At 42.2% G+C, this 25,480-nt stretch overlaps 3 protein-coding genes across 11 annotated transcripts in view; 1 reads left to right on the top strand and 2 right to left on the bottom strand.

Moving 5' to 3' along the window:
* The window catches only part of C3H2orf88 (chromosome 3 C2orf88 homolog), a 74,817-nt gene that overhangs the window by 8,157 nt on the left and 41,180 nt on the right, over positions 1–25,480 (top strand). For 2 of the 3 annotated variants that reach the window (XM_059168597.1, XM_059168596.1), the window contains 2 exons: positions 18,537–18,749; positions 21,598–21,649. The gene's annotated coding sequence lies outside the window, so the exon portion shown is untranslated. The remainder of the gene's footprint in view (positions 1–18,536; positions 18,750–21,597; positions 21,650–25,480) is intronic. The other variant, XM_059168599.1, reaches the window with a different exon arrangement.
* The window catches only part of HIBCH (3-hydroxyisobutyryl-CoA hydrolase), a 144,033-nt gene continuing 134,586 nt past the window's right edge, over positions 16,034–25,480 (bottom strand). For all 7 annotated transcript variants that reach the window (XM_059168592.1, XM_059168590.1, XM_059168588.1 and 4 more), the window contains one exon: positions 16,034–17,802. In XM_059168592.1, the coding sequence (XP_059024575.1) occupies positions 17,507–17,802 (296 nt within the window). In that variant the 3' untranslated portion in view covers positions 16,034–17,506. The remainder of the gene's footprint in view (positions 17,803–25,480) is intronic.
* LOC131827664 (uncharacterized) lies at positions 20,354–24,909 on the bottom strand. Its single transcript, XM_059168595.1, has 2 exons — positions 24,024–24,909; positions 20,354–21,414 (listed from the first exon to the last, which is right to left on the bottom strand). The coding sequence occupies exons 1-2, from the start codon at positions 24,069–24,071 to the stop codon at positions 21,067–21,069; spliced, it is 396 nt and encodes a 131-aa protein (XP_059024578.1). The 5' UTR covers positions 24,072–24,909; the 3' UTR covers positions 20,354–21,066.

Below are 25,480 nucleotides of genomic sequence, written 5' to 3'. Positions count from 1 at the left end.
AGGTGTCTTTAGGTCTGAAATGAGTCTTTCGTAGGCAGCACATAGATGGGTTGGTTTCTTATCCATCAGTCACCCTATGTCTTTTGATTGGACCGTTTGGTCCATTTACATTCAAGGTAATTATTGATAACTATGTACATACTGCCATTTTATTACTTGTTTTGTGACTGTGTTTATAGTTCTTCTGTGTTCCTTTCTCCTCTTGCTCTCTTGTGTCACAGTCGGCTTTCCATAGTGATATACTTGGATTCCTTTATCTTTTGCATTTCTATGACTGTTTTTTGACTCGTGGTTACCATTTGGTTTGTATATAACATTTTCTGCACATAGCAGTCTATATTAAGTTGGTGGTCACTTAAATTTGACTCCATTCCTTAATTTTCTGTTCTCCATGTTTTAGGTATATGGTGTCATACTCTACAATCTTTTATTTTGTGATTCCCTTGACTGATTTTTATAGATATAAAAATATGAAAGCTCCTTTAGTGCTTCCTAGGTTTTTTTCCCTACTTAAGGTCTTTCTATACTCAACCATGTAACTTGCTTTGGCCAGCGGAACCTAAGAAAAATGTCTCCTATCCTGGTACTTTAGGGGTATCTTGTACTGGGACTTTAGGGTATCTCCTCTGTGAGCTGCATGTGTGCTAGCAGTGGGGGTGATATGCATTTGCCCTTGGCACAGTCATCTGCAGTGGCTCTCTTTGCCTGTTGTGGGCAGGGTTTGGTCCTGTTAGTGAGCCAATCTGGGGCCATGCTGGGCTTCAGTTGAGTCAGAACAGGCATTTCCCAGAGATGCAGTAGCATCAAACTACAGGAATTCCCTGTTCCCTGTGTTGTCTCCTAAGGTGCTTTCACTGGTGGGTGGGGATTGTGGTCAGATTGGCCATCGGCCCCCAACCCACTGCTGGGCCCCAATCGGATGGCTGTGTGTGGTCATCTTTTCCTCTCTCCAGGACAGGAGTGACTTCGGAGTTGTGCTAGCCCCTTTCAGGGCTGCTTGCACATTACTAGGCTTGTGACACTGTTTTGGAAGGGCTGTGACCAAGAGCATGTTGGAAGGGTGGATTCACAGAAGTTCAAGGGTGAGGGACACGGGATATTAGCAAGGTTCACAAGGGTCTGCTGGGGGGTGGGTGGAACCTAGGGTTGAAGCCTGGCTGGAGCTGGCATCTCTGCAGGGAACTCCAGGGCAGGGTACACTGATAGCGGGGTAGGTAGCAAGCATCTACTGTGCTGGTGTTTATGCTGGTGTGCACGGGAGGGAAATAGTATCTGCCAGCTCCTCTGCTCCCGAAGAAATCTCCCAAAGATTCTTGTCCCTCCAGCACATTTTCTGAGATTGGTAAACACATCTCCCTCCTGTATACCCTAGGTTTTGTCAAAATGCTGCTTCTAGGTTGTATCTCTTGTGGGGCTGTTTTTTGTACTGTCTCTTTAAGGGAGGGGACTGAGTTTTCTCCTTCCTTCCTGGCTCTTCCACAGTCAAGCCATTAAGTTTTAAAGTTCCAGGTTTTGTCCTGCTGATTGTAAGAAATCACAAGAAATTTGGCCCCTCAGACGTTCAAAGCCAAATGTTGTGGGGATTCCTGTAAGAATCTGTTTCTCTGCTGCCCATGGCTCGCTCCCTCCTGCAGATGCTCCCTAAAGTCTGTTCAGCTCTGGACCACATCTGTGCCCTTTCTGCCCTCTTCAGTGCTGTCTCTTCCCTCTATTTCGCTGTGGAGTTTGTCCTGCCAGCCTTCAGGGTGTCTTCTGGGATATTTACTCTTATGTGAACATTACCTAGTTGTGTCCATAGGACAAGAACGGGTTAGAACGAAGACAAGGTTCCAGATAGTCTTCCTTGGAGGCAGGGCCTGGGTCGCTCCGGTGTCTGGAATGTGCGTGTGACAGCTTCCCCCAGCCATTCTCACCTGGACCTTCTTTAGTGGTTATTTATTCTACAGAGTCATGAACTTCTTGTCCCTTACAAGGAGGATATATGCTCTTTACAAAGCGTGTGTAAAGTGGGGTGGGGATGCAGGTCCCGGCAAGAATAGAAGCAGGAAAAAGGAGCAAAAAGTAGATTTTTATGGAGTCCTATATGTTTCCTTCTCACTGAGACCTTGCTGAGTTGTTTCTGTCATCATTTTCACTTGCTATCTCTTGGATTTTCCAGATGTACAATCATACCATCTACAAATATAGAGGTGGTTTTTATTTTTTTTCAATAGTTATACCTTTAATTATCTGTGGTATTGAAGGTTATTAGGGAATCAATTAGATAATAAAAAGTATTAGTGATAATTTGGGGGATCTTTGTCTATTTTCTGACTTTAGGAGGAACATCTCCTGTGTTTCTCTGTTAGGAACAATTCCAGGCTTAGGGTCAATATAAAATATGTATGCATATTTTATGTATAAGCATATAAAGGAAGTTTTCATCAACTCTTGGAGTACTTTTAAAAAAAATCTAGAGTTGATTTGATTTTTATCAAATTACTTTCCAACAACCATGTACATGAACACAAGCTTTTTTCCATGGATTTATTAATATGCTAAAATACTTTAATATATTTTGTGCTATTGAACCATTCTTGGGCAAGTGGTAGGGGAGGAACCCATTTGATTATGATTCATTATTCTCTTAAGGTAGTTTGTTAATATTTTATTGCCTTTCTTAGTTGATATTCAATAGTAAAATTGACCATTTTTTATAATTTATTAGGTTTTAGTATAAATGTTATAATTTATAAAAATAATCTGGAAGTTTTCATTTTTCTAAGATATGAGAAAGTTTAAATAACATTAGAATTATTTGTTCTCTAAAGATTCCTTTGGGCAAGGCTGTACACTTGAGTGGATAAATACCATGAATTACATCTATAAAATGGGATATTATTTAGCAATTAAGAGAAATGAAGAGCTCATAAATGTTAAATCATCACTAAACCTTGAAAATATTATGTTAAATGCAAGTACCAGTCAAAAAGTACCATGAATTATATGACTCCGTTTATATGCAATATCTAGAATAGACAAATTTATAGAGACAGAAAGTAGATTAGTGGCTGCTTAGGGCTAGAGAAGGAGTACTGGGTGGAAGAGAGGAGTGTGACCGTTAACAGACCAGACAATGGTACTTTTGAGGGGTCGAATACGTATTTGCAACATATATAAGCAAAAACTAGTTTATAACCATTTCTTTAGGATTTTCCTCAATTCTAACACACCATTTTAATATTATCTCAAAGTATTAAACCTTAGTATTCTCAGCAATACTTATGCTACTACAACCTAATCTATTTATTTCCATGGAAATTGAGTTCTGTAGAATTTTCAGATCTGCTGGGTTGAGTTTTGGTTGATTAGGCTTTCCTGGAAAATTATCCATTTCATCCAGGTTTATTTATTTTCAGAGAGTTGTGCAAAGTAACTTCTTGATTTCCTTTGTTTCTGTGATTATTTCTGTCTTCCTATATCTTATGTTTTTGAACTTTTGATCTGTTTTGGATTAGAAAGTACATTAAAGTGTCCTATTTTTAGTGTGTTTCTGTTTCTCATTGTATATTCTAGCATTTTTACCTCATAGAGTTATTACTACGTTATTTGGTACATAAGTATTCATATCTTATCTTCCTTGTGAATTTTTACCTTTAGCACTGAAGCTTTTTAAATTGCTTTTTGGTTTGAATCCTATATTCACTAATATAAAACCAGGGCCCGTGCTTTCTTTTTATTCATGTTTGCTCATACTTTCATGTTTATCTTTACTGAATGGCATTGCCCGAGGAGTATCTCTTATTTACAACATAGGGCTGAGTTTTGCTTTGCAATAACAGTATGACTTCTCTAATGCACACAAGGGGGTAGGGAGTCTACCCCTTTTATACCTTTTTTTTTTTTTAAATCCTTCTCCACTCTCAGGGAGAAGGTATAAAATACTATGGCCATTTGGACAGGGACTAGGTCCACTCCAGACAATGATGTGGACTGTCTGTGAGGGAGCTGAGAGGGAGTGGAGAAGAGCTATACACCTGCAGGCAGATCCCTCACCCGAGACCCTTTTCCAAGGCTTACTTAAGAATCTGTGCATACAAGTACTAGAAGACAAAGCCAGCATTTTAACATGCACTCCCCATAGTACATCAGTGGCTGCTCAGTCGTAGCCCCAGAAGCAGGGACAGCCAACACAGAGGACTGCAATTTTCCACAATCAAAGGAAGAAACATTTTTCTCTCTCCTTTCCCCTGCTATTTTTGCCCCAAACACAGAAGGGCTAGAAAGAGGATGAGGAGGTCTGTGGGAGCCAGACCCTTGTCTGTCCTCACTCTGAGCTGACAGAGCCGTGTTTTAGCCCAAGCTAAGGGAGGATAGGAGAAGAACTGTCCGTCAGAATTTTTGTATTTCTGATCATTGGAAATGGCTGAATGGCTGTAGAATTAGGTCAAGAGCATTAAAGGAACCCCTTCACAACAGAAAAGAGGAATTTAACAGCACAGAGAGGATACAGAGGAACACAAGAAGTAGACATGGAAGATGCAGGAGAGAAGGCGGCAAATCAACGGAGCCAGGTCCTCAAGGAAGCTAAATGAGTTGGAGGCAATGGAGTCTGGGCTTGAACAGGAGAAGACAAATTTCATCCTCCAACAATGGAGGAAAAGCTTTTAATAAATGGTATGAACACAGGTGATCATGAACACAAGAGTCTGGAAAGCTGATAACCTCAATTTTCTTAATGAAGTAGGAAGTGAGGATGTCTGGTGAGAATGAGGACAGCTTGAATAATGAAGATTTAGAATGTTCTTTGGAATACTAATGTCAAAATTGATCTAAGTTAGATAAAGAAAAATAAATTACTTTTTTTCTCTACTAGCAACAAGTTTTAAAAGGGGGAAAAAAAACCCCAGAGGATCATCTTTAAAAAAAAAAACAAAAAACAATAAAATGTTATGTAAAGACCTCAATGTTTTTAGATAGATATACTACTAAAATACATGAATTCTCCCAAAATTAAGCAAATGTAATACAATCCTAATTTAAATTTGAGTAATATTTGGGAGGAATTGGATAAAGTGATCTTAAAGTTTATATGAGATAATAAATGTAAATAAGACTAGTGAGGAATGACTTGCCTTACAAAATTAAAGCATATCACAACCTGCTTATAATGGCTTTGGTTTTGGCTTAGAAAGAGGCAAGTCAGAGGATAGAATAGAGAGAGCTCAGAAATAGATCCCAGTACATGTGGCTATTTGATATATAACAAAAATGGTATCTTAGTTAAAAGTGGAAAGATGGGTTATTTTTTAAATGGTGCTGACCTAACAGCCTGTTCATCTGGAAAAGAGTACTTCAAAGTAAATTCCATATTGATTAAAGAAAAGGAGGAAGAAATAATAGGCTTCATATGCACAGAAATATACCTCAAGTTGTTGATTACCTGAGATAGGGCTGAGAAACTATAAAAAAAAAGATACACATAATTTATAATTTTAATCCATCTGCAGAGGATCAAATGTCAACCTAAAAGAAATGAATATTGCACTTCAATAAAAATTTAACTTTGAAAGAGGAAATAATAACTTAGGGGAAATTATCTGAAATACATGATATAGATATATCTAAACTATATAAAAAGTGCTTACAAATGGATAAAAACCTAAATAGCCAAAAAGAAAAAAATGGACAAATGAGATTTGGACAAAGCAAATTCAGAAGGCCAATAAGCATGAACTTGTGCTCAGCCTTACTGGGTGTTTGGGAAACACACATAAAATCAGCATGATACATCACCACATAGCCATTAGATCAGCCATTAGATTAGCTTTAAATCAGCCAAAATAAAAAGTGGGAATAGTTCTCACTGAAGAGATTTGGGGAGAAGGATATTCTCGTGCATGTGGAAATGCCAACTGTTTCAGCCTTTTTGAAAAGAAATATGGATTAAAATCCACCACATGGAAGAACAAGTCACTGCTGAATGAGATACCCATATAATTCTATGTGTTGTAACATTGCTTGTACTAGTCAAAGACTGAAAATAACAGAAGTACCCTCAGGAAGCTAATGACTATGCACATTATGGCCCCCACATCCTGTAGTATTACGCAGCCAATTGAATGAAGTAAATTAAACTCTTAAGAAGCACACCCGAAGGGGTGCCTGGGTGGCTCAGTGGGTGAAGCCTCTACCTTCAGCTCAGGTCATGATCTTAGGGTCCTGGGATCAGGCCCCACATTGGGCTCTCTGCTCAGTGGGGAACCCCTCTCTCTCTGCCTGCCTCTCTGCCTACTTGTGATCTCTGCCAAATAAATAAAGAAAAATCTTTTTTTTAATTTTTAAAAATTTTTTATAAACATACATTTTTATCCCCAGGGGTACAGGTCTGTGAATGGCCAGGTCTACACAATTCACAGCACTTAACAAAGCACATACCCTCCCCAATGCCCACAATGCCACCCCCCTCTCCCAATCCCCCTCCTGCCAGCAACCATCAGTTTGTTTTGTGAGATTACGAGTCACCTATGGTTTGTCTCCCTCCCAATCTCATCCTGTTTCATTTATTCTTCTCCCACCCCCTAACCCCCCATGTTGCATCTCCACTTCCTCATATCAGGGAGATCCTATAATAGTTGTCTTTCTCTGATTGACTTACTTCGCTAAGCATGATACCCTCTAGTTCCATCCATGTTGTCGCAAATGGCAAGATTTCATTTCTTTTGATGGCTGCATAGTATTCCATTGTGTATATATACCACATCTTCTTTATCCATTCATCTGTTGATGGACATCTAGGTTATTTCCATAGTTTGGCTATTGTAGACATTGCTGCTATAAACATTTGGGTGCACGTGCCCCTTCGGATCACTACGTTTGTATCTTTAGGGTAAATACCCAGTAGTGCAATTTCTGGGTCATAGGAAAGTTCTACTCTCAACATTTTGAGGACCCTCCATGCTGTTTTCCAGAGTGGCTGCACCAGCTTGCATTACCACCAACAGTGTAGGAAGGTTCCCCTTTCTCCGCATCCTTGCTAGCATCTGTCATTTCCTGACTTGTTAATTTTAGCCATTTTGACTGGTGTGAGGTGATATCTCATTGTGGTTTTGATTTATATTTCCCTGATGCCAAGTGATATAGAGCACTTTTTCATGTGTCTGTTGGCCATCTGGATGTCTTCTTTGCAGAAATGTCTGTTCATGTCTTCTGCCCATTTCTTGATTGGATTATTTGTTCTTTGGGTGTTGAGTTTGCTAAGTTCTTTATAGATTTTGGACACTAGTCCTTTATCTGATAGGTCGTTTGCAAATATCTTCTCCCATTCTGTCAGTTGTCTTTTGGTTTTGTTAACTGTTTCCTTTGCTGTGCAAAAGCTTTTGATCTTGATGAAATCCCAATAGTTCATTTTTGCCCTTGCTTCCTTTGCCTTTGGCGATGTTCCTAGGAAGATGTTGCCGCAGCTGAGGTCGAAGAGGTTGCTGCCTGTGTTCTCCTTAAGGATTTTGATGGATTCCTATCTCACATTGAGGTCCTTCATCCATTTTGAGTCTATTTTCGTGTGTGATGTAAGGAAATGGTCCGGTTTAATTTTTCTGCATGTGGCTGTCCAATTTTCCCAACACCATTTGTTGAAGAGACTGTCTTTTTTCCATTGGACATTCTTTCCTGCTTTGTCGAAGATTAGTTGACCATAGAGTTGAGGGTCTATTTCTGGGCTCTCTATTCTGTTCCATTGATCTATGTGTCTGCTTTTGTGCAAGTACCATGCTGTCTTTATGATGACAGCTTTGTAATAGAGTTCGAAGTCCGGAATTGTGATGCCACCAACTTTGGCTTTCTTTTTCAATATTCCTTTGGCTATTTGAGGTCTTTTCTGGTTCCATATAAATGTTAGGATTACTTGTTCCATTTCTTTGAAAAAAATGGATGGTATTTTGATAGGAATTGCATTTAATGTGTAGATTGCTTTAGGTAGCATAGGCATTTTCACAATATTTATTCTCCCAATCCAGGAGCATGGAACATTTTCCCATTTCTTTGTGTCTTCCTCAATTTCTTTCATGAGTACTTTATAGTTTTCTGAGTATAGATTCTTAGCCTCTTTGGTTAGGTTTATTCCTAGGTATCTTATAGTTTTGGGTGCAATTGTAAATGGGATTGACTCCTTAATTTCTCTTTCTTCTGTGTTGTTGTTGTTATAGAGAAATGCAACTGATTTCTGTGCATTGATTTTATATCCTGACACTTTACTGAATTCCTGTACAAGTTCTAGCATTTTGGAGTGGAGTCTTTTGGGTTTTCCACATATAGTATCATATCATCTGTGAAGAGTGATAGTTTGACTTCTTTGCCGATTTGGATGCCTTTAATTTCCTCTTGTTGTCTGATTGCTGAGGCTAGGACTTCTAGTACTATGTTGAATAGCAGTGGTGATAATGGACATCCCTGCCATGTTCCTGACCTTAGTGGAAAAGCTTTCAGTTTTTCTCCATTGAGAATGATATTTGTGGTGAGTTTTTCATAGATGGCTTTGATAATATTGAGGTATGTGCCCTCTATCCCTGCACTTTGAAGAGTTTTGATCAGGAAGGGATGCTGTACTTTGTCAAATGCTTTTTCAGCATCTATTGAGAGTATCATATGGTTCTTGTTCTTTCTTTTATTAATGTGTTGTATCACATTGATTGATTTGCAGATGTTGAACCAACCTTGTAGCCCTGGAATAAATCCCACTTGGTTGTGGTGAATAATCCTTTTAATGCACTGTTGAATCCTATTGGTTAGTATTTTGGTGAGAATTTTTGCATCTGTGTTCATCAAGGATATTGGTCTATAGTTCTCTTTTTTGATGGGATCCTTGTCTGGTTTTGGGATCAAGATCATGCTGACCTCATAAAATGAGTTTGGAAGTTTTCCTTCCATTTCTATTTTCTTGGAACAGTTTCAGGAGAATAGGAATTAGTTCTTCTTTAAATGTTTGGCAGAATTCCCCCGGGAAGCCATCTGGTCCAAGGCTTTTGTTTGTTTGGAGATTTTTGATGACTGTTTCAAACTTCTTACTGGTTATGGGTCTGTTCAGGTTTTCCATTTCTTCCTGGTTCAGTTGTGGTAGTTTATATGTTTCTAGGAATGCATCCATTTCTTCCAGATTGTCAAATTTGTTAGCATAGAGTGGCTCATAGTATGTTCTTATAATTGTCTGTATTTCTTTGGTGTTAGTTGTGATCTCTCCTCTTTCATTCATGATTTATTTATTTGGGTCCTTTCTCTTTTCTTTTTGCTAAGTCTGGCCAGAGATTTATCAATCTTATTAATTCTTTCAAAGAACCAGCTCCTGGTTTCTATTTCATTGATTTCTGCTCTGATCTTTATGATTTCTCTTCTCCTGCTGGGTTTAGGGTTTCTTTCTTTTCTTTCTCCAGCTCCTTTAGGTGTAGCGTTAGGTTGTGTACTTGAGACCTTTCTTGTTTCTTGAGAAAGGCTTGTACTGCTATATATTTTCCTCTCAGGACTGCCTTTGTTGTATCCCACAGATTTTGAACCGTTGTGTTTTCATTATCATTTGTTTCCATGAATTTTTTCAATTCTTCTTTAATTTCCTGGTTGACCCATTCATTCCTTAGAAGGATATTGTTTAGTCTCCATGTATTTGGGTTGTTTTCAAATTTCCTCTTGTGGTTGAGTTCTAGCTTCAGAGCATTGTGGTCTGAAAATATGCAGGGAATGATCCCAATCTTTTGATACCGGTTGAGACCTGATTTAGGACCAAGGATGTGATCTATTCTGGAGAATGTTCCATGTGCACTAGAGAAGAATGTGTTTTCTGTTGCTTTGGGATAAAATGGTCTGAATATATCTGTGATATCCATCTGGTCCAGTGTGTCGTTTAAGGCCTTTATTTCCTTGTTGATCTTTTGCTTGGATGATCTGTCCATTTCAGTGAGGGGAGTGTTAAAGTCCCCTACTATTATTGTATTATTGTTGATGTGTTTCTTTGATTTTGTTATTAATTGGTTTATATAGTTGGCTGCTCCCACGTTAGGGGCATAGATATTTAAAATTGTTAGATCTTCTTGTTGGACAGACCCTTTGAGTATGATATAGTGTCCTTCTTCATCTTTTATTATAGTCTTGGCTTAAAATCTATTTGATCTGATATAAGGATTACCACCCCTCCTTTCTTCTGATGTCCATTAGCATGGTAAATTGTTTTCCACCCCCTCACTTTAAATCTGGAGGTGTCTTTGGGTCTAAAATGTGTTTCTTGGAGGCAACATATAGATGGGTTTTGTTTTTTTATCCATTCTGATACCCTGTGTCTTTTGATTGGGGCATTTAGCCCATTAACATTCAGGGTAACTATTGAGAGATATGAATTTAGTGCCATTGTATTGCCTGTAAGGTGACTGTTACTGTATATTGTCTTTGTTCCTTTCTGATCTACTACTTTTAGGCTTTCTCTTTGCTTAAAGGACCCCTTTCAATATTTCCTGTAGAGCTGGTTTAGTGTTTGCAAATTTTTTTAGTTTTTGTTTGTCCTGGAAGCTTTTTATCTCTCCTATTTTCAATGATAGCCTAGCTGGATATAGTATTCTTGGCTGCATGTTTTTCTCATTTAGTGCTCTGAATATATCATGCCAGCTCTTTCTGGCCTGCCAGGTCTCTGTGGATAAGTCTTCTGCCAATCTGATATTTTTACCATTGTATGTTACAGAATTCTTTTCCCGGGCTGCTTTCAAGATTTTCTCTTTGTCACTAAGACTTGTAAATTTTAGTATTAGGTGATGGGGTATCGACCTATTCTTGTTTATTTTGATGGGGGGTTCTCTGCACCTCCTAGATTTTGATGCTTGTTCCCTTAGCCATATTAGGGAAATTCTCTACAATAATTCTCTCCAATATACCTTCTGCTACCCTCTCTCTTTCTTCTTCTTCTGGAATCCCAATTATTCTAATGTTGTTTTGTCTTATGGTGTCACTTATCTCTCGATTTCTCCCCTTGTGGTCCAGTAGCTGTTTGTCCCTCTTTTGCTCAGCTTCTTTATTCTCTGTCATTTGGTCTTCTATATCGCTAATTCTTACTTCTGCCTCATTTATCCTAGCAGTCAGAGCCTCCATTTTTTATTGCACCTCATTAATAGCTTTTTTTATTTTAACTTGGTTAGATTTTAGTTCTTTTATTTCTCCAGAAAGGGCTTTTATGTCTCTCGAGAGTGTTTCTCTAATATCTTCCATGCCTTTTTCGAGCCCAGCTAGAACCTTGAGAATCATTATTCTGAACTCCAGATCTGACATATTACCAATGTCTGTATTGATTAGGTCCCTAGCCTTTGGGTACTGCCTCTTGTTCCTTTTTTTGTGGTGAATTTTTCCGCCTGTCATTTTGTCCAGACAAGAGTATATGAAGGAGCAAGTAAAATACGAAAAGGGTGGCAAAGACCCCAGGAAAATATGCTTTATCCAAATCAGAAGAGATCCTAAATCATGGAGGGGGGGGGGGGAGAAAGGGGATAAAAAGAGGTTCAAAAAAAAAAAGAAAGAATAAAAGAGAAACAATTAAATAAAGAAAATGAATAAAGAAAAAATATAAAAAAGAAAATATATATATATTAGATAAACTAGTTTAAAAAAGTTGAAAAAGAAAAGGGTAAAAGTTAAAAATTTAGCAGAAGAAGAAAAAAATTGAAAAAGAAGAAAAAGAAAAATTAACTGCAAGACTAAAGAATCACAGGGAGAAAGCCATGAATTCCATGCTTTGCTTTCTCCTCCTCTAGAATTCCGCCACTCTCCTTGGTATTGAAACCGCACTCCTTGGTAGGTGAACTTGGTCCTGGCTGGATTTCTTGTTGATCTTCTGGGGGAGGGGCCTGGTGTAGTGATTCTCAAGTGTCTTTGCCCCAGGCGGAATTGCACCGCCCTTACCAGGGGCCGGGCTGACTAATCCGCTTGGGTTTGCTTTCAGGAGCTTTTGTTCCCTGAGCGCTTTCTGCAGAGTTCTGGAGGACGGGAATGAAAATGGCGGCCTCCCAGTCTCTGGCTGGGAGGAGCAAGAGCTTGGAGCCCCACTCCTCAGTGCACCCTTAGAGAATAGCGCCCAATTACTCCCTTCTCCCTGGCCTCTGGCCGGGCTCCGAGCTCACCCAGGCTGCGACCGGTTCAAGGTAACACCGAGCTGAGAGCTCACTCCTCGGCTCTGTCTCTGTAGCTGGCTTCCCCATTCTAATACCTGCGATCTCTGCGACACTCAGACACCACCGATCCTTCTGTGACCCTGCGGGACCTGAGGCCACACTTACCCCATCACTCTGGTTTAGCTTCTGGAGTGATGTCCCTCAGCAGAACAGACTTTTAAAAGTCCTGATTTTGTGCTCCGTTGCTCGGCCTGCTGGGAGGCGGCATCTACCCCCACAGTCTATCTTCCTGTGGCTTTGGATTCACTTCCCTGCCACTCCTACTTTTCAGAAAATGGTTGATTTTCTGTTTCTAGAATTGCTGTTCTTCTTCTCTTCAATCTCCTGTTGGATTTGTAGGTGTTTGCAATCTTTAGATAAGCTATCTAGCTGATCTCCTGCTACCTGAAGTAATCTCAGCCTGCTACTTCTCCATCATCTTGACTCCTCCCCAAGAAAAATCTTTAAAAAAAAAAAAAAAGCGCACCCCATGAGCAAGGCACTCGTTTGATCCTATGAGGTAGGTGATGGCAATTTTACAGTGAAGAAAACGAAAACGCAATTTTTTAAGTTACCTGAGGCCTTACACAACTATATTCAAAATTACTGTATTTTTTCCTTTTGCTCATTGAGTTAGAGATATTTTCAGAGTACTCTTTAGTGTGAAAATATTAATATAGAGAAGTATCTATAATAAGATCTCATTATTATAAAAAGAAATAACCACCTAAATTTTGTACACACACACGCACAGCATGGCATGCTCTATATGTAGAATGTTTGTATACCAGAAAAGTGTGGAGGGATACACATGAAGCTGTTAACATCATTCCTTATAGAGGAGGCAAATTTACTATTCATAGTTAAAAAAATATGTAAGATAGAATCCTATACAACTATTTATGATAGAATGACTTTCTGAGAGAAAGAGTGGATGCTACAGGATTTTTGTTTACCTTGTTTTTTATGTTTAATTGTATTTTTTAAAATGAGCATGCATGATTGAGGGAAGAGAAAGCTGTATCCATTGGGGGGATCTAGTTAATGGAGATATAAAACAATAAATCTATAAATCCACCTCGAGATTATTTCTCCACATCTCTAGAATTTAAAAAGTTAATGCTAACAGGAGAAAGCATAGTGATAATATACAAGACTAGGTATCTAAGTATCAAGTCGTGAAAGCAGAACTTTGTAGCAGAAGTTAAATTTAATCTACATTTTAGAATGTGTGCAAACCCTTCAAACATTTACGTATGTCATCACATTTAAAAATTTTTTACTCTAAAATTTTTACACATTTTTTACACAAATTAATTTGAAGCAAATTAAACTGTGTTTCACGTTTTGAGCAGGAAACCAGTAAGAATTTTTTAAATAATCTATATAAATATTTATATATTTTAGATGGGTTTTATTACACACAAACTGTAATCACATTGTTTTTTTTAATATTTTATTTTTTTGACACAGAGAGATCACAAGTAGGCAGAGAGGCAGGCAGAGAGAGAGGGGGATGTAGATTCCCCACCGAGCACAGACCGGAGGCGGGACTCGATCCCAGAACCCTGAGATCAACCTGAGCCAAGGGCAGAGGCTTAACCCACTGAGTTACTCAGGCGTCCCTAATCACATTATTTTTTAACATTGTTGACAAAATTAGAAATTCCTGAGGTGATCTGCACTCCTATCACTGAAGACGTTTTCCGTTCTGATTCTGTCCTGCTTGGACAAGGGCACCTCCAGGCGGGAACGGGAGGCTGGACCCAGGCGGGAACGGGAGGCTGGACGCAGGCCGGGAAGTCCCGCAGAACCGGGAACAGTGTGGACGAGGCCGACGTAGAAGCATGGCGGAGAGGATGCGCACACGGCAGCAGCCTCACAAGGGGGGATGCTGGCAGTGGGGGACCCGGGTGGGCGCGGAATCTTCCATGCCTGTGGGAGCGAGGCCTGCAGGGGAAGGGCTGTCCTGGGGGAGGGCCAGGTTCCCATGGGGCCCGGAGGTGCAGAGACCTGTAGGACAAGAAGAGGGTGCAGGAGCTTGCGGAGGATGGGGCGAGGGTTGTCCAGGCCGCGGTGAAGGGGCCACGACGGAGCATCAGGTGGGACTCGCCGGAGCGGAGCAGCAGCGGGCGGGAGGAGCCCCGGCACGGGCGCGGGGCCTTGGGGGTGAAGCATCTGGCTTCCAAGCTGCAGTGAAGGTTACAAGAGAGGCCGCTTGGTGCGATATTGGTGCTGCGACTGCCCGAGGGTCCAGGCGGTCCGGCCCGTCTGGGGCTCGTGCACACCGGCCTGTGACCGTCGCGGAGCTGGAGGACAGACCTCCTCCTGGGGGTCCGGGGACGCTCTCGCGGAGCCTGCTGTGCGAGCTGCCGCATCCCCACGCCTGTCTACCTCACCTCTAACAATGGTCTTCGGGGAGGACAGAACGGCCACTCTTCGGTCATGAGCTGAACTGTCTGGACTCCATTTCTGGAAACTTTGATTCTTTCCGTCCCATTCAGGCTGTGCCTATTCTGATCCGAGAAGCAAGGGGTGCTGGAGCGACACGGCTCTCTCGTACTCGTGGCCGGGGGGCTCACTTCTTGGAGGTCCCTTCGTTTGGTGAAAGTCGGTGTTCCAAGCTCTCTCTCCCCAAGGCCGTCGGCTGATTGCGGGCGTGGGAGCCACAGCGCTCTGGCCGACAGGGCGGAAAGCAGTAGAGCTTGCCAACGACATCCAATACCTAGGACTGAGAGGTCACTTTCAGAAAAAGAGCTGAATTCAGAGACTCCCAAACCGAGACTCCTGGCAAACGTGAAATGTCAGGGAAACCAGTGCAGAATAATGTGAAAAGGTCCCAGTCGCAGGCAGCCATCCTTGGAGCCGATTTGGGCCCCTTCTGAACTCCTGTTCAACTTGGGAAGCTGTTACCTTTATCTGAACACGAAGCTGCTGGGAACGAGAATTTGCCAAAGCCCAACTGGAAGTCATTTGTGAGTTTGAATTTCACTGCAAATAAAACTTTATCAAACACTTTCTTTTGGTGTCTAATTCTGTCTAGAATCTCGACCTCTCTTGAGACCCAGGCAGCCACACTGGTGGTTCCTCTGGGGGGTTCATTTTGTTGGTTTTTAAAGATACAGTTACTAACGTTTTAGGGACAATCACGAGATGTTTGATCTTTCCATGGATGTGGTTTTGATGTGACTTTCAGTCTCAGGCTACTTTGATCTTTTTGGTTTCTATTTCTTCAATTCGGTTGCTTTGCAAACACCTACACATTCAAAAGTGTCAGAGGAGTGTAACGGGGTGGCCCTTCGCCAGCCGCCTTCACACAGCGCCCCGTTGTCCCCCGGTCCATTCCTATCCTCCTCCTCCCGGTTGCCTTGATGGCCTGGTTCTAGAAGATGGTTTTTTGCGAGCTATGGTCATAGCCCTATCTGCCCATGTTACTAACGGAGGATCCTTCACCTCAAAGTGCCAAGCTCAAAATACTAGTTTCTTGGTCTTCTACTTAAAATTCCTTTGAAAATCGCATAGCTTACCCTATCCTGTGCTGAAAGAGTGTACTCGGAAATTTGTTTTCTCCGGTGGTGTTTAAAAAATACGATTACGGAAATCTTGTGTGTTGACTTACGGATTGGGAAGCAGACTAGAATTTTAGGACCTAACCTCTTTCTCATCTGATACAAGTATGACTAGACTTTCATGTTTGACCTACACTGACTTGGGCCAAGTGACGTTAAGGTCAATGTTTTATGTAATGAACTCCTTCTTCGTTTGGGATTTTTAAAAAGAGGAATAGGCTTTGACAAAGCAAAGGTATTAAATAATAACCAGGAAAGGATTTAGCATGAGGAATGAGATCGTCTGATTCCAAGACAGATAAAGTGAATAAATTTCATGGATAAATAACTTTTAATTCTTTAATATAACAGTGAAATTTTCTAATGATGCCACATGTCCATTTGCAGTCACAAAGATGTGTAGTCAGACTTGCCTCCAATCAGAAATGTATTATAGCCCAGACTGTCTCCCTAAATGAAACTTCATTCAGTTAAATTCTGTAAATTTGTAGTTAAGAATTATAGAAAAAGTCAATACTATTTAATGTTACCTGAAATCAAAATTCTATGCTAGAATAGTATATGGATAAGAACTGTTATATAAAGTACAAGTGGATAGATATTTACTGTAGAATATATAAAAGACTGAGAGGAAATATATAAAAAACATTAAGTTTAACTTTGAAAGACATACTGATTTTTTTTTATTCTGTTTAATCTTCTTTTCTATCTTTTTTTTTTTTTTTTTTCAAGTAAGCTCTACATCCAACGTCAGGCTTGAACTCACCACCCTGAGGTCAGGTCGCCTGTTCTGCAGACTGGGCCAGCCAGGCACCTCTATTCTGCTTAATCTTAAAAGAACTAACAATTAATTTAGCTTCTGCTCAATCACTTCTAGTCTTCATACTGACATATGAAGAAGGCTAAAATGTAACTTTATAGTTGGTTTTGATTTATAGATTAGCAAATAGTTCCTCAGAGGCTTGAAAATTGTTAAAACTTCCCAATTATTTAGGGAAAAAACCAGGGCTTTAGTTCAGTTCCTTGATTTTTAGATTTATAATTCAATTGCTTTTTTTTTTTTTTTTCAAACTATACCTGGTGTAAAGTGAAGGCAAATTTAATCCATCGTCAGTGGTTTTCTGAGTTCCCAGACCCTCTTCTCTTTTTATGAGGGTGATTTTCTCATGCTCTTTTTTACATTTGGGCATAATTCCAAGATAGCCTGCACAGCCTGCTTTCCGCATTCTTGCTTAAGTCGTGGAGGGAACAACTCCGCAGCCAGAGTTCTTAATCAATATGGTCAGCTGTGCCGGAGCCAGCCAGCCCTAGAGAAGAAACTGAATTTTAGCTGTTCTTTGAGAAGGAGCTCCCACTAATTTCAGCACCACTGCCAGGGCGTGAAGGAAGACTCCGCAGGTAGAAACCTTCGCCTCCAGACAGGATCAGGAATGCCTCCCACTGCCCTGTCCGGGCACTTGCCTTTAGCAGCCTCGCAGGGATGGCCCAGTACAGGTGAACCCAGAATGCAGCGTGTGCCAGGCTCTAGAGGGCATTTCTTGATGTTCGCCAAGAGGCACTCCTAGTAACGTAACGGACATTCCCTCTAACATTATGCTCAGTTTACTTTGCAGAAACAGTGCATCTGGGCTTCCTGGGCCTCAAGGCTAATCTGATCTGATCTAAACAATTTAATCTAAACAAATAGCAAGTGGATAAGAGCAGCCGTAGTCAGTCCATGGTTTTTACTCTCGTCCTGTCCTTTCATAGATCTGTTAGACTCACTATAAAATAGAATGTTAGTTTCTATTTTTTTGACCTTTCATCAGCCTTTGACTCCTGGAGCAAGAATCCATTAAGAGATAAAATGTGACAGTTCAGCAGTGAGAATCCGTGCGCCCCTTCGCAGATGCTGGCAGAGAAGCAGGACTGAGAGGGGAAGTCTTCTCTCTTCTCTTTTCTCCTCTCGTTGCAGAAGGAGATATTCGCCAATGCACTGAAATAGGGATGGGTTCTGGATTTACTCTTGGATAAATAGGTTGTGTTGTTGCTGTTGCTGTTGCTGTTGTTGTTTTTGTACTCAGCCACCAAGAAGAAAAGATCTAAAATCAGATGATAGGAGTTTATTATTCAGAACCAGGAGTGACTTTAGAAAACTATTAATTCTAGGGGCACCTGAATAGCTCAGTCAGTTAAGCATCCAACTCTTGATTTCATCTCAGGTCATGATCTCAAGATTCTCGAGATCAAGCCCCAAATGGGGCTCAACACGGTGTCTGCTTGTCTCTCTCCCTCCCCTCTGCCCCTCCTTCTCTACCCCTCCCATACTTTCACTCTCTTTCTCAAATAAATATTTTTTTTAAAAAGACTATTAGTTCTACTCTAATCACAGCCAGAAAAAAAGAAGATGGTTTCAGTTCAACTATTCCAAAACCAAGGGCTTTATTTTTGGTAGACGTTTTACCTGGTTTATAATTGATAGCCCTGTTAGTCAAGTTTCTACAAACTCACTGCTGCCTAGGATGCTCTCTTCTGGTGCAGAAGACACAAGATTTAAATCCAGAGAATATCCCTGGATCAAGATGGCCTAACTGAGCACACATGTTTAGTTCCCCCAAACCCCACTCTCACATCCCGCCCACTGGTCACCTAGTGGGGTAGAGATGAACAAGGATAGGTCATAGGAAATAAAGATGTTATTTTCCTTGAGAATCTGAGTAGTAATATGAGTAAAGTCTTTATTCTAAGATAATAACTTTTTAAAAATTGGTTATACATGTGTTGGTTTTATGATAACTTTGTTTAAGCAAAAAATTATTCTCCTCAACCACTCTAGGCAATGAAGTAGTTGGGAAAAAATGGAATGAAAAGTCTTTGGAAGGATATAAGCCCTAAATGTGGAACATACATGAAAGAGAAACTTGTTATTAAAACTCTATGAAAAGAAGCTTTGGAGAAAAACACAGAATTGCTAATAGAGCCAGAAAGGCAACATCGGAGAGAAAGAAACTCTACTACAACCTCTACTACTACATTTATGACTACTGAGGTAAGGCAGCAAGGCTTCATACCTTTTGTTTTCTCCATCACTAAAACTGGAAGGCTAATATCCCCATGTTCACTTAACAAAATGTCAGGAAAATAACCAAGCTGACTATTGAAGAACCTTGATTAAGATTTATCAATAATAAATAAACTTAAGTTCTGATAGACATATCAGAGGATCCCTTTGGAGTTTTAAAATGTTGTGCATGTGGGAGCATTTTTAGGAGACATTTTAATGAAGATGTTTCTGGCCATGGATACTGCCCATCAGAGTTGATGGATTAGGAGTTGGATAAGAGGAATGCTGCCTGGAACGCAGCCAGACTTCATAGGCTATTGTGGGTGTGGACAATCAAGACTTTAGACTCAGGCCTGGGTTCAAATTCAAGTTCCAGCACATATTAGATGTTGCCTTATTTTTTCCATTTCTTCATATTTCAAACAAATTACACATACCTCAAGGTGCTAGTGTAAGAATTAAATGAGATAGCATGGAGAAGGCTATTATGGTTCCCAGCACATAGTAGGTGCTCAGTAAATAGTAATTGCCATTATTAGCTCTAAGTTTCAGTAGCTCCCCACTCCATCAGACAAGGTTATCCGTTAAGTGAAACTTCACAAGCCCTAAAATATCCCCATGTGGATAGACTGTTGCTTATGTCCAATTAGCTAGAATTCTTCCATGAGTACCAATTTATACAACATTTGGTAGTACATTTGCTCTTTAAGGAAAATCTTTACAAGATGATAACCTGCGTCCTTAGCCAACAACCATACCAGAGCTGTCTCTGTCCTTGTAGAGGGCACACACAGTAGGATGTCAAGTTAATGCCTTAGTGCTGGGTGCATTCCAAAGGCCAGCTCACATGTCTTCAAATTGCAAAACAACTCCTAAATTATAGAATCCTGGCTTTGGAGGACTTATCTTACAGGATATGGAATTTTGCTATTCTTTTTAAAAATCTTCATTACAGCATCCCAGATAGGTTGTCTAATTTCTGGTTTAAGAGGAAGCCCACAAATCATTCCATCTTGTTGTAAACTCTAACCGATAGAAATCCTTTTTTAATTAAAGCCAGGTCTGCCTCCTGTGATTTCTTCTTGGTGGTTCCCAAACTTCCCATCAGAACAATCTAAATTAAGTCCCTTGTCCATGCGAATATCCCTCAAGTATCTATTCTAATACCCTTAACTTCTTAAATAAGCATTTGAAGGTTTAATAGCTTTTATATTAAAACTAAGAATTTGCTAAATATACCTTAAAATGGGAATAATAAAAATTAGAAACTAATAGATATGTGAAAATACAGAATTCCAAGATGGAAGATGAGCTATTTTGATGAAACTGGGACAGATTATTTTTAACAAACAGGCTATTCAGAAAATGGATCAATCATGTTGGAAGACACATATGCCCTAAGCAAAAAACATACAATACAATATGATGTTTGAAATAGTAAATTTTTGCTCAATGATTGCAGTATTTATCTGGTTTTAAATGTCTTATACCCACATTGTATGCAAAAGAAGTTTGCCATATCTCAATGCCAGAAATGATTGTCCAAATAAACATAGGTTGACCACTTAAAGAAGCTCAGACTCATGGATCTAAGTTAATATAGTTTTTCTTTGTTTCAAATGGGACAAAAACATAGTAAGCACCACAGCAGAGTGAGGATGTTCAATTCAGCAAACATTGACTGCCTTCCATATGCCAGGCACTAGAAATAAGCAAATAGAATACATAAAGAACGTGGTTCCTGTCCTCACGATGCGGAGAATATAGGGGAGAGAAGAAATATACGTAACCATTAAAGACGGCAACAGTAATTTTTAAAAAAAAAAGATGCTCATTTATTCCCAGACATTTCTACCGTTGGGGAGTAGGGGGAGTGCTAAATCTACTTATACAAGAGAAACAGGGTGCTGATAGGAATTTAGAGACTCCAAAATATATTTTATTTAGTGTAAAGAGCTTCAGACCGATCCTCCACAGGTACAAGGAGCCTCATTTACTGACAAATATACATCAGCAAATTTATTTACTTATTTATTTTACATTAGCAAATTTAAAGACTGTTAACCTTAAAAATAAAACTGCCGGTTTTTAACTAGCAAAAATGTGTTTATTCAAGAAGAGCTAGACAATTACAACGGGCACAAGCCAGCTACAGCAAAGCCACAGACAAGCCCAGAGAACAAAGGAGAACCTTACAGAAGAAAGAGGCTAGTTGGGAAGGCTGGTGTAGGAAAAAAGCCCATTAGAGTAAACTGCAAGTCCCAAGTACAGTGGCTGTTCATTGGCTGAGTAGCAAAGTCTCTCATTGGCTGGGCCGTTGCCAGGGGAGAAGAAAGGCCTGTCTTCCTCCTGCTGGGGTAGGCGGTGTTCCCAAGCGAGGCCCCTCTCTTCCTATTGGCTCCGCGAGGGACAACGGCGGTGGGGTCCGAGAGCTCCCCCTGCTGGCCTCCCAACTCCACTGTAAAGGAAGTTTCGATTCTTCTTCTTCCTCTTCTTCCTCCTCTTCCTCTTCCTCTTCTTCCTCCTCTTCCTCTTCTTCTTCTTCCTCTTCTTCCTCCTCTTCCTCCTCCTTCTTCTTCCTCTTCCTCCTTCTTCTCCACCTTCTTCTTTCTTCTTTTTTCCCCACAGTACCAAAACTGAGAATGTAGAACTTAAAGGAAAAATGAGACCATTGAGAATAGGTCGATGGCACAGGTGACAGTCTATCTAGCTGTTAATGAACAAAACTGGACTATAGAATACACGGTTGGGAAATACTGTTCCATAATACTCTATCTAATGCTCTGCACTAGTTAAACTCTTATTTGGAACTTTCCCTTGTTTGCATTGACAGACATTTAATTACAGCTGGAGAACAAGAGTGGGTCTAGAGAAGCCTGAGAAATGTGAGTAAAAGAAATCCTGTGAGAAAAAGTGAAACATTTTTCTTCAGGAAAAGAGGAGGTCTGAGAGGTGATTGGATTCTTGTCTTTCATATGAGGAAGATAATATAAATCATTTCTCATTCCGGTGACATAATGAATAAGACTTGAATAGCCTAAAATGCAGCTTTGAAAATTTATTTTGGGTATAAGAACTTTTAAACATATTCTGATACATATTAAAATGTAAAAAAAAAAAAAAAAAAAAGAGAGAGAGAGAGACTCTCCTAGGAGGTTTAATTTACATTTTCACCTATTTGGCTGGTCAGGTAATCTTATAATTTGTTCTTTCGTTCTGAGAAAATCCTAAACAAGCATAGGTCGTTCACAACAGTGTGATTAAGGTTTGTAATGAGATTCTGAAGCCTGCTGTGGCACGGGAACCACCAGGAGGATTACAAGGGCGCAGAAAAACTTTTAGGAGCACAAGATGACACCACTTTCATATCTACAGCTAGCTAGTGCTTCATCAAGAAATGTACTGATGTGTCTTGGGCTACAAAAAGTTAAAGAATCAATATGTCATTTCTGCTGCTGATTTTTTTCCTTTTTTTTTTTTTTAATAGATCTGCATCCTAAAACCCTAGTCTAGGGTCTGACATGAATATGTGTCTGTCGCCTACTCAGAGTAGTTATCTCGTCTCTCAGCCAAATCTAAAATATCTTAGTATGTACAAGATAAGTTTTAGAGACACCATTTTACCCTAAACATAAAAAAGAGTTCACAAAACCTGAATCACTGAAAAAATATATGTGGGAAATAGCCACGTTGCCAGCAACCACTAAGAAGGTTTTAGACTAGTGGACTATTGATGAGAAATGAGGAAGAATTATTATTTTTATAAACATTTAAAAAAGCATTATTATTTTTATCTTAGCATTATTATTATGAAAATCAAAACATCAAAATGAGTTTTCTCATAGGTCCTATCTGGGTGCTATTCTCTCAGTATATATCCCATAATTCTATATAATAAGGTAATTTTTTTTCTGTCTCCTTAGTCATTTTTTACCCTTTCTATATGGCTTCTGTGACTTTCACAACTCTTCAATGGACAAGCACACTCTAGCCTCTATATGCACATTCACCTACTGTTCCATTTCTGTATCCTGTCCTCATCACTTCATTGCAAGTAAACAAGTGAAGACATTTGAGTCTCTGGTAGGCTAGTAAGAGCCCCAGTGGCAGGTGAATCCTGGCGACCAGATCCCTCCTGACAGGGGCCATCTCCCCAGTCAGAGCTCTTTTAGGTTTCTTCTGCCTCAGTAGTTCACCCTCTCTTGCTTCTCCCAGAGACCTACGCTCTGACTGTCCACCTGAAGCAGAAATGGAAGTCAGAGGCGTTCCAGAGTGTAAGTGGAGAAACCAGTGGAGGGAGGCAGCTGCCTCCCTCTCTCCGACCTGTCTGTCAGGAGTGGAAGTGGAGGTTTTACAGGGACTGGGGTTGGAAATGGGATTTCTTTGCCAGGGTAAAAGGGGGGAGGGGTGCCTTGATTCAATTCTGTTAATTTCAAGTTTACTCTCTGGCCTCACTCCAGCTCAGTAGCTCTTTGCTGTCAACCGCATGGGTTCTGGGCTCAGATAGCATGTGTTCAGATTCTAGTATTCTGTCATTACTGTTTTTATCTTACTTTCCATGCCCTTCTGGCAAAAAGAAAACCCACTAAACACTTGCACCCAGGTGCCCTCAGCCTACCCCTACCTCACCCTACCACATTCAAGTCAGGCTGTGTTTGGGTCCTTCCTCTTCTCTCTCACTTTGTTCTCCGACACTTTCAAAATCCTACAGTCTGGTCTGTCAGCAGCCTGAAGAGCCTGGGCTCCCGCCTGCCCATCTTGTTGGAGCCAGGAGGAGATGATGACAGGAGAGCAGAAACGCTGGGGTGGGGGTGGGGGGGCCGACAGGGTCCCCCGAGCCATCTTGCCTCTGGCTCTTACAATGGCAGGGTCTTGACCAAAGCATGGCCTGCGGTCCTGAGGAGAGGCAAGGCCTCACTGATCTTTTGACATTCTAAGGCTGGAGGCAGGTTCTTTCCCAAAAGCATTTGGAGAAGCAGTTGCTCCTGCAACCTTGGACATCTTGGCCAGGAGTAGGCCCGGTCCTGCTGGCAGAGCGGGGCAGCTGCCCAGGAGCCCCAGGGAAGCCCCACTGCCCGCCGCCCCGCCTGCCAGCTGTCTCAGACTTGGGGTTCTGTGGGGGGCGTCTGGGGAGGCCGCGCGGAGAAGCAGCAGAGCCCTGCTTCGGGGTTTTTCTGCGTCTGGGCTAGCCCCACGACGAGGGAGGGGAGCCTGCCTGGCTCTGAGGGAGCCACAGCCAGCGTGACAGCTGCCACCCACCTGGGGCCCGGAGGCCCAGCACAGCCGCTCCCGCGTGGGCTCATTCATTCTTGAAGCCAAAGGGGCAGGGGACAGCTGACCCTTGGCAAGGACGATCCCGTGAGTCTCCGAACCAAGTGAAAGAAAGGACTCCTGGGTGCGTCATTCTCTTCCAGTGGGATCCAGGGCCCTTTCCATGCCCGCCTCTTCCCTGTAACTGGGAAGGAAAACACTGGGAAGGAAGAAATTTCTGAATTTCTCTTTTCTCGCCTGGAGCACATCAAGGGCTGACACTGCTCTCTGGGCAGGGACCCCAGAGGCCTCATGGATCATTCCAGCACGAGGCTGGGAACGGCTTAGTGCTGGGAAAGCAGGAGAGCAAGCGACGAGATGCCGTCGTGAGAAGCCCGCCTAAAGGTGGCTCCTTGCTTTTGACCCTAATTAGTCAGCATGATACGCCCGGAATATGTAGAACTAAGGATTTGCTGGTATTCGTGCCATCAGTTTCCTTATATTAAAATGGGACGCTTGCCCGCCGGATCCGTGTGGGTGTGTTCCCACCCGCTTCAGTTCCACAAGTCACGTTCTCACGACGGAAAGTCACATTCGGGGGCTCCCGTATTGTACAGCGCAGTCACCGTAGTTAATTAAGCAATAAATAAGGCGCGGCTCGTCTGAAATCCGGCAGGTGCTGCGTACACCTTGTCCGATCTTTGCCGTCAAGGGCTCCGGGGTCTGGGGGCGCAGGGATGCTCGTCTGCGTCCCGAGAGCTGGCGGTGTCCGGATCGTGGGGCGGTTTGGCTCGTTCTCACCGTCGTGCAGCCGCGGGGTCCGAGAGGCCCCCAGGGTGTCCCCGGGCGCAGACCCCGCCGAGCAGCGCGCGGTGCAACGCACGGGAGCCGCGGTCCCTGCCGCGGGTCACCTGCCCGCGGGCCCGCGGGCCAGTGCGGGAGGACACCGCCGGCCCTGGCCCGTGGCGGGGGACGTCCGCGGTCGGAGGAGCGGGAGACGGGTTTGCGCCGAGGTGCTGTGTTCTGAGGAGCGAACCCGAACCCGGTTCTGAGTGTCTCCGGAGCGGAGCGCGAGCAGCCGCGGGCTCTTGAACCAGGCTCCGCACCGTCCCGGGCGAGCAGGGGCAGCGCCGAGCCCCGGCGCCCCTGCGAGCAGTGAGGGCTCCGGGCCCCGCGGGTTGGGGCCGTCACCGGGAAGGCCGCGGGGAGCGCACAGCCCCCGGCGCCCGCACCGTCCCCGCAGCCAGCTCGGCCCGGCCCGCGCCCAGGCCTCAGGGCAGCCCCTCGGGTCACCCGGGCCGAGCCCCGCGCAGCCCGCAGCTCCGCGGGCTCAGACGCGGGCCGGGGTGGGGGGCTGCTCGCTCCCGCGTTCCGGGAACTTTGGGGTCTGGTTTCCCGCGGGGCAGGAAGCCGCAGGCGGGGGTGGGAGCGCGGGCGCGGGTGGGCCCACCCCCGCCCCCGCCCGG

This window comes from Mustela lutreola, chromosome 3 (assembly GCF_030435805.1).
Source record: "Mustela lutreola isolate mMusLut2 chromosome 3, mMusLut2.pri, whole genome shotgun sequence".
Classification (NCBI taxonomy): Eukaryota; Metazoa; Chordata; class Mammalia; order Carnivora; family Mustelidae; genus Mustela; species Mustela lutreola.
This window is presented reverse-complemented; position numbering and strand designations above follow the sequence as displayed.